The 8,947-nt window shown below is 40.5% G+C and overlaps 2 protein-coding genes across 2 annotated transcripts; one reads left to right on the top strand and one right to left on the bottom strand.

Moving 5' to 3' along the window:
- Positions 1-5,162: 5,162 nt before the first annotated feature.
- LOC9327844 (polyubiquitin) lies at positions 5,163-5,799 on the top strand. Its single transcript, XM_002894423.2, has one exon. The coding sequence runs from the start codon at positions 5,163-5,165 to the stop codon at positions 5,643-5,645; it is 483 nt and encodes a 160-aa protein (XP_002894469.1). The 3' UTR covers positions 5,646-5,799.
- Positions 5,800-5,931: 132 nt separating this feature from the next.
- LOC9327843 (GDSL esterase/lipase 5) lies at positions 5,932-8,360 on the bottom strand. Its single transcript, XM_002891735.2, has 5 exons — positions 7,852-8,360; positions 7,631-7,755; positions 6,696-6,920; positions 6,361-6,613; positions 5,932-6,249 (listed from the first exon to the last, which is right to left on the bottom strand). The coding sequence occupies exons 1-5, from the start codon at positions 8,141-8,143 to the stop codon at positions 5,999-6,001; spliced, it is 1,146 nt and encodes a 381-aa protein (XP_002891781.1). The 5' UTR covers positions 8,144-8,360; the 3' UTR covers positions 5,932-5,998.
- Positions 8,361-8,947: the final 587 nt, after the last annotated feature.

The following is an 8,947-nucleotide window of genomic DNA, read 5'->3' as shown; positions in this document are numbered from 1 at the left end:
GATCACTCTCCAAAGCCCGTATCTTCCTTTCCGCCCGAGCGATGCGAGCCTCGAGCGTCTGCCTTTTGAGTCCCAGCCGCTGCCTCTCTTCACACAAGCGACGGTGCTTGTCGGCGACCTAGCATAAAAATGAGTGAATAAGACAAAACAAGAAGTTTTAAATCAAAAACTTTAATATTTACCTTGTCAATAAAATCGCAAGCCTCTTTCTTCTCCTTCGGAGGAAAGTGAAAGACGGCGTGAGGGAAGAGAACGCTGGCCGGTTCAAAGCCGTCGCCGGATAAGAAGAGTGGACTGCCGGGATCAACGGGGGCTACTGTTTCGTTTTCCATTCTTAAAATATTTCTCAAGTAAGATTCTAGAGTCATGTTTAATAAAGCCTAGAGGTAGGTAAGCCTTTATTTATAATGATTTAGGGTTTGTCTTGGAACCATAAATCCATTAATGGTAGCGTTTCCGAGTGGGTTAAACCATTTTGGAAAATCGAGAAAAGGCAATTATTGCATTAAAAGACGAGCCGTTTTCTTTAAGAAGGGAAAGAGCAACCATCGCATTAACAACAAAAGTTTCTAAGGCCCAAGCCCAGCAAGTTTACCGAGTTGACTAAACCCGAAGTGGGGAACTCGCTTTAAGCCGAGCTCAGCTCTCGCATTTTAAAGAAAAAAGTCTGATCAGCCTAAAAATCTCGAAAGCATTGCCACAAGGCCACAGAAGGTTAAAAGCGGACTTTGCAAACCCGCATATAATTTTAACCAAACCCCCTTGGGTCACAACCTAGAAAGGTTTAAAAGCCTCCTCAGGCAAATATCTTGTTCAAAAGAAACAATAAAGCCTCCTTAGGCCAAAAATAAATTAAGTCTTAAAGTTAAAGGGACAATCCCCAATTTAAAGTGGACGCAGCCACTACGGAGTGATCTCCACCCCGGACTCCGGCTCAGCAACCAAAGTTTCATTCACCTCCTTGACTGGTGCTTGATCAGATGAAGCTCCCTGACCACCCTCCGCGGTATAACCAACCTCCGGAGTGACCTCTGGTACCATAGGAGCTGCGGGCGGGACAACGTCTTCCGTCTCACTTGAACCTAGAAATAATAATTCCAGTCAATCAAAGGTACAAGGTAAGAAAAAGGTAAGCCACAGGAGGCAAGCGTTACCTGCCCAGTCTAAACCCGATTCACTTATAGGAGGTGATTCAGTAAAGAATGCCTCGAAGTCAAGCGGGTTGAAGGCCGAAGTGGGAAGAGCTGCCAAGCGACTCCGTTTTTCAGAAAGGTTAGTCGACAGCTCGGTCCTTTCTTGCTCCTCGGAGAAATCTGCTTCATGGATTTGGTCCAGGAGAATCAGGTTGCTTTCGTGCTCCTTGATGTCTGACTCCAAGTCCGACCTAGCTTTCTCGGTTTGCATGAAGCGAATGGCCCCTTGGATCAATTCCATCCCGCGTCCCTTAACCTCCTTTCTGGCCTTCGATGCCGACCTTGCCAACTCAGAATCACGCAACTTGGCTAGCGCCTTGTACTTCGCGTCAAGCTCAATAAGTTGGTTGTTCAGGGTGTCGGCGGTTGATTCGGATTCATGAAGTCTACCCTGAACACCAGACAGTTCGTCCTGGAGTTTGTAATTCCGGTCATAGTAGTCTTGCAGTTCCCCCTTTACCTGCGCCAGCTCCGACGTCAACCTATCGACCTTATCCTCCAGATCGTGCTTAGAGCCAGCAGAAGAGTTGAGGTCAGCCTCAAGAGCTGAGAATTTCTTCTTCCACATGTCAATCTCCTTCTCCCGACCAATGACCAACCCTTCGTAATGTTCGATCATGTCGTTAAATTCGCTATGAGCCTGGCATTACACATGAACCAGGGATGGTGAGTCAGTTCGCAGAATGGCAATGCAAAAAAAAAAAAAAAAACGGAACTAACCCGAGATGAGTGATGCGCGTGAAGCAAATAGCGTTCACGAATCGCAGGGCGCCATTTGTCGAAATCTGGCAAGATCGAACCCGATCGGGTCTTGAAGCATCGGAAGACGCTACCCTCTTTCTCCATAGCTGCGAAGAAAGAAGAGTTGTAAAAATCGGAATCTTAATGGAAATATAAAAAAAAAAACGTTGAATACTGTATGAATCACCAAACCTGAAAGCTATTTGACTTGAGGGACAAGAGCAGGTTTTAACCTCGAGGAAGTATCTCGAGATTATGAATCTCCCTTTTTCGGAGAGGCACTCCGGGCAGTCTTTCCACTATCAGGCTGGGAGGAGGAAGACATATCAACCGGTCGTGGAGGACCCATTGGTTCAGGAGGAGGGGATGATCGAGGTGAGCGGTCAGTCCGGGCCCTCGACTTTTCCCTCCGCGGAGAAGAATCGCTGCGAGAGGACTTGTCTCTCTTCCGGCGAACCAAGTTCTTAATTGGTTCGTTACTAAAATCATCTCGGGGAGGACAAGGTGAATCACGGCGAGGAGATTGATTCCTCCGAGGAGAACGTGAGTCGCGACGATCGCGACGAGGAGTTAATCTGAAGGAAGCGACAGATCGAGCTCCCTCGGTGCTGCCATCATCAACCAGCAAGGTTCTACTGTAGTCCTTCTTGTCTATAGAAGTCGCGAGAAACTTTTTCTTCTCCTCGCAAACCTCAGCCATCGGCTTGGAAAGCAACTTACGCTTGGCCGCAAGGGCCCGAGATGACATTCCCTGAGTTGAGGGAGGGGGAGGAATTTGGTGAAGATGACCAGGCGGACTCATCCTGAGTCTGTGGTTAGCTTCTAGGAATCGTTCAAGAGTGAAGGAATTCCAAAGGGTTTCCCCTTCAAGAATTATTTTGAAGAATTCGATAAACTCTTCAGATGGGAGATTGGAAGCGATGAAAGCTGCGAAATGAAACAACGGTGTTAGTCAATAAAGATAAAGAAATAACCGGGAAAGATACGGGCAACCTAATCACTACCGGGTTTCGCAGACCACTTCGAAGGGAGAAAATCTGCGAGATTTCCAATCGAAGCGGGAGTTTTCTTAATTAGAAACCAAGGATGATGCCAATTTTCATCCTTGTTCGGAAGATGTGAAATGATGTTCCTGTTGGCATTAGGATATGCTGAGAAATACCCCGTTTTCTTCGATGAACTTCTCACGCTCAGAAGCTCATTTAGTTCAGCAACTCCGATAACGTAACCAGCCTCCGCCGCGATTGTTATAATTCCAAGAATAGTACGGAGAAGATTGGGGGTTAATTGAGGAAGAGCAATTTCAAGAGCCGCTAGGTATAAAACTAGGGCTTCGGGAAGAGGAAAGGTCAGCCCGCAACCCTTGAAATAAATCTCGTACACACAGAAGTAACCATCGCGATGGTTCTCCGGGGATTCCGTGGGGGAAGCTATTTGTGCTTCCGCCATAATTTCCGATGGAATCCGGCAAAGCTCTTTCAACCGCTCGAGGGATTGAAGAGTACAAGTGGACCTATAGTGCGGACCGGGAATATCATTAGAGCGGGTGCACTCGTCATTGTTAGAACGCCTCTCATCAAAAGACGGAGACTCGGGTCTATCGGAATCGGAAGTCATTGGGAAGAAAGAAAAATTCAAGATCCGGCGAAGAAAGATTTTGGTGAAGGAACAAAGAGAGAGGTTTTGATTAAAATACAAAAGTAAAAGAAGAGAGTAATGGTGAAAAGAAGTTACCTCAGGCTAATGATGAAACCGTCTCGGAAGTCGTGTGCGAAGTGGGAAGGTTTTTTCCCATTTTAATAGTAATTAATCAATATACGGTCATAATGATGACAGATGTCATTTGGTTAAAAATGGCTAGCGCCGAAATTAAAGGAATGATGAGATTTTCGGCGGGAAATCAGAAAGATTCTCGAGCGCAATCTTTGGCCACTTGAGCATTTAAAGTCCTCCGAATTGGAATAGCACTTCGAAGAACTTGGGGGGCTAATTGTTGGTGTCGGATCCCGCACCAGAAGTACGAGACCTACCAAAGATTGCCACGTAATCAAGATAATGGCCCATAAAGGATGAAGCCCATTGGACCCGTGAGCCGAAGGGATGGTCGAAGTGGTTGTCACCATTTCGAGAATCCGAAGTGACTACACTGAGGCACGAGTTCGGTATAGAAGACGCGGGTAAGTCGGTTCAAGGACATTTGGGCCAAAAGGGGCGAGGCCCATGAAGATCAGAGTCAACTCAAATTCAAACGTTGAGCATTAAAGTCAAAGAATCAAAACGGACACATTTAAGAAGGAATAATTGTACTTAATTACTCATTTTAATGTCGTTTCTCTATGTATAAATATATAGGCCAATGGCCATGTAAAGGGGGCTTCCTCTCAAGAAAGAAATACTATAGCGATTTTCGTATCAATTTATAAGTTTTTACATATTCATTTTTGTCTCTCAAGAATAATCTTTCCTACTTAATAAAATACTTGAGTGTGCGAATCCGACATCCACATAGAAGACTCATCCCATGTGATCTTACTCTCCTTCATCATCTTTAACCGGCCAGAACCTGATTTCACTACCAGAACCCCTACTCCAACTGAGGCAACCTCACAGACCATCGTCAACACGACCCGATCGAAACCCTTCAAGCCACCGAAACTCAAAACCATGGACTCTAAACCCAGAACTTCCTCGACTTCTCTCCAGATCCGATGAAACTTCACCGAATAAAGCCATATTTTCTTTGTAATCGATCCAGCACATGAAGGAGCTTTTCCTTTCCCCAAACCAAAACCTAATAATCCGAGACTCGAGATCCAATTGAGCCTTAAAAAAACTGAACCAACCGAAACCACCGCAAAAACCATACAATCCGACACAAAACCATGATAGAACCGCGATGATACCACCGGAGCAAAGCCGCTCATCGTCGGGAATCAGTTCCCTAGAGTCTCCACCTTCATCTCCATTTCGAGAGAGAGAGCGTTTTTTTAGAGATTTTTTTTTTGAAGCGGCCTCAAGAGGACTCCTTTGCTCAGTCAACACGACGTTTCCAAAATAAGTATAGGAAATTGTTAACCAAATAAATTCCCACAAGGCCACAACAATGTTTTAAAAAAACATCCTAGGAGATTTAGAGTAAGAGTGGCATCTGCTTTGGTTTCATTTCCTTTGATTTTTTACCACCTTCGCTTGTGAGTACTTGGTAAAATGCAGATTTCTCATAAGACTATGGATGGGAAAACAACGATCAACCTAGAGGTCGATAGCTCCAAAACCATCGACCTCAAAATCGACGAAGACCCGACGAGCTGTCGAAATATTCCACAGGACATTCGTCATAGTAAAGTCATGCAGATTTTTATAAAGACAGTGGGTGAAATAACAATGATCAACCTAGAGGTCGATAGCTACAAAATTATCGACCTCAAGATCGATGAAAACCCAATCCGTCCAAATAATGGGCCGGACTTTCGTCATGGTGAAGGCATGCTTATTTTTATTAAAACTTTGACGGGAAGGAGAATCGTCTTAGAGGTGGAAAACCGCGATACAATTGAAAACGTCAAGGCCAAGATCCAAGATAAAGAAGGCATCCCGGTGGGCAGGCAGAGGCTGATGTTTAAAAGCAAGCAACTCGAAGATGGTCTCACCGTAGCCGACTACAACATCCAGAACGACTCGATCCTTCACTTGATACTACTGCCTCACTAAGATTGGAGTTTTATATTCGTATTTCTATTTTCTTGTTAAAGACAATGTAACTAGTGGATTTTTAATGAATTCAAGATGTTTTGTATCTTGTTTATGCTTAATTTCTTTCTTTAAAAAAAATGCAAATTATTTACTAGTCTTTGTATCTTTCTTGTTTGTGCGTTACTTCCATTATTTGTTGCAATTGGTTAAAAAGAAAAGAATGGCTAGTTAGTTTTGATACGAGAGACTGCTGGATCTACCGGAAAACATGACATCATATTATTTCGAATTTTTGGATCCATAATTGAAAGAAAAAAAGTTGTAAAAAATGAACATAAAATCCATGTGTATTATAGTGTAATACATTCAAATCAAGGAATCTGAAATAATTTATTGATATTGTATGGGCCAACCACTAGAGAATCTGACTTGTGCCCACCATTCCAAATTAAATTTGCAAATTGGTTGTAAGTATTCTGTGTGAGATGAAGTGAATCCCAAAAAATATAATCTTTAGGATTCTCACACAACTTATATTCTTTCACAATTCTCTTCCCTCCACAGCTGAATACTCCTCTCCACTTCCCAGTTCCACAACATGCTTCTTCCCCTTCTTTAAACCCTTTTATTTATCACAAAAATGGTATTGGGTTATGAACATATATTTTAATGGGCCCCTTAATGAATATTATAAGTGGAATAGCCCAACAAAATTCACAAAGAGCTCACTTACCAAATTTAGAAGGATGTTGCATTCTGAGTCTAAGGCTTTTGTTCATGTCAAAGAGGGAGAACTTGAAGCCCTTGACTTGTCTTTGCATTTTAAACAAGAGATTTGTCAGAGCTCTATTATGCATGTTTGCTAATCTTGAAGCATCTCTTAAGCAAGAATCATTATTCGGTTGTAGTATTCGTAAAGCTGGAAAACAACCCAAATCCGGCACATTCAAGAACCCGAGTTTACGTCCTCCAATCTTGTATATTTCCTGTTAAAAACCCATATAACAAATAAATTAATGCAAACAAATAATGTTTATATTATGATGATGGTGATGATGATTAACTTACATGAATGAATGTAGTCATATTACCAATGACAATGTCAACATGTTGAGACATTGAAATGGGAAGAGATTGATTGGTCAAGAAAAGGCTTGAGTAGTCATTGCTCCCAATGCTTATCAAATAGACAGCTCTTGAGATTCTCTTCTTGCTTTCTTCTTTACCAAATCTTGTCCTCCACAATCTCTCCACTTTCTTGTAGTGTTCCAATTGTGTTCTCAAATTTATAACCTTACAATTATTAGGAATTGGTAACCACGTTTAACAACATAGAATAATACATCTGACCTAACCTTAAATTTAAAATCTAGGGTTTGATTGGTGAAAAAAAAAAGAGTATTACAAGTTGTACAGCTTTTATTTTTATCAATCACAAAAACTTTATCAAAAACGTTACAAAAAGTTTTACTTTCAGCTTTTTTTGTACAGTTTTCTCGTATAGCTCCTTCATACAGTTTTGTACTATTCCGGTAAAAGTTACAGTTAAAAAAGTTTGTACAACTTTGGTTACCAATCAGATCCCTAATTGTCCTAAATAAGTAAGTGGGTACTGGCGTATTGCATATTTTACAATTTAATAATATTAAAAAGGGATTCTACTATCTTTATATATATGATATATCTAAATAAAGTATGTAAAAGGATACAAAACAAATCGTAGGTGGGACCAAAATACTACATTTTAAAGAAGATTTGTCAATTAATTTAGCCACAATAATCGGGTCAAAACTCGAAACCCACTTCCATATGCAATCATTTAATCATCACCATTTTAAGTATATAAAAGTTAACTTCATTCAATCAAACTCAGAGATCAATTAAGCAAACGAAACTCAATCAAATGACAATATCTATTTTAAGATACACTATAATGCAAAACAATTACTAAAAAAACCCCCAAAGAAATTAAAACAAAATAAAGTAAAAGATAAATAACGTACCGAACCTTGGAACGTTTCCACAAGAGCACCAGCACCAGCAGACGCAAAGTTGACGCCGTAAAGCTTCTTTTGACTATTTCCCGGTTCCAAAAACGGCGGAATTAACGGCAAATTCGCATATTCCGCTATCATTAACGTACATTTCCGTCAATATTATATATTTAGATAAGACCACGACCTAAAAAAAATAAGAATAATAAAACATATATTAATGTTCTCACCAATGAAATCGGAGATGAGACGACCGTCGGAGAATCTTCCGGTGGGGAGGCCAAAGAATGTTTGACCGTAAGGTGGAAAATTGGCTTGGTCAAGTGTTGTGGTATTTATGTAATTATTGTTTCCTGCATCCAAGAAAGAGTCTCCGAAGAGGAACAAGGCCGTCACATTATTTTCACCGTCGTGAGAAAATTTGGCTGAGGACTTTCCGGCGAGAAAGATAATGGTGGAAGAGAAGATAAAGAAGATGAAGGAAGCGGAGAAGGAGATAGTTCTTCTCGTGACTTTCTCCATTAATGTTGACTCTCACATTCACCACAAAATTCTAAAGACTCGTGTTTTGTGTGTTATATAGACCAAATCATTTGCTTTTCTAAGCTAACTTATAGACATGTCGACAAGACTTATGTATTTATTTATAATATAAAATGTGTGTCCACACTTATATTATATACAAGCCCTATATATATACAAAAACTTTTTAAAAGAAAGTCAAATGGTTTGATTAGTACAGTAATAGGAGAAACCAAATGATATCTCAAACTTTTCCTCTTATAAACTCATGCACCCTTACGGTTAAGTTGGATTACATTTTGATAGTAACACGAAAATATAGTTATTTATCATTTTTTTCTTACAAATCTTTCCAGAAAGAATCAATTTATACTTTCTGAATAGAAGTGAAATAAAAAGAAACATAGTTCACTCATTTGTTCTGAAAATTAAATATAAATGACCAACAACATATAAATAAAAATCTGTGTTTGATATATATCAGTAAAAAGAATGTGTTCTTAGATATTTATACAGAGAGTGAAAAGTGAAAATGACCTAAAGAAGCAGAACTGTCCAGAAGAGCTTTTTTTTTTTTGTCATCTAGAATTTTATTATTGATCTTCACATGGAACCAAGATAGAATACAACGCCCAAAAGAGGGAAACTAAAGCCGGCGAACGACATGTATGTCCCCGGAGACAAAGCCGGCGGAAAGCGAGATTTCCCCGGAAGCTAGGCCCTTAAAAGAAACGAACTGTCCAGAAGAGCTAATTTACTCTCTTTTCTATTTTCTTTTATCATAATAAACGGTCACGAGAAAGA

The sequence above is a fragment of the Arabidopsis lyrata genome (genome assembly GCF_000004255.2).
Source record: "Arabidopsis lyrata subsp. lyrata unplaced genomic scaffold ARALYscaffold_1, whole genome shotgun sequence".
NCBI classification, from domain to species: domain Eukaryota; kingdom Viridiplantae; phylum Streptophyta; class Magnoliopsida; order Brassicales; family Brassicaceae; genus Arabidopsis; species Arabidopsis lyrata.
This window is presented reverse-complemented; position numbering and strand designations above follow the sequence as displayed.

Coding starts and splice junctions, on each gene's coding strand:
- LOC9327844 (XM_002894423.2), top strand. CDS start 5,163: ATGGATGGGAAAACAACGATCAACCTAGAGGTCGATAGCTCCAAAACC.
- LOC9327843 (XM_002891735.2), bottom strand. CDS start 8,143: ATGGAGAAAGTCACGAGAAGAACTATCTCCTTCTCCGCTTCCTTCATC. Junction 6,921..7,630: donor TGGAAACGTTCCAAGGTTCG/GTACGTTATTTA, acceptor AATAATTGTAAG/GTTATAAATTTGAGAACACA. Junction 6,614..6,695: donor ATATGACTACATTCATTCAT/GTAAGTTAATCA, acceptor GGTTTTTAACAG/GAAATATACAAGATTGGAGG.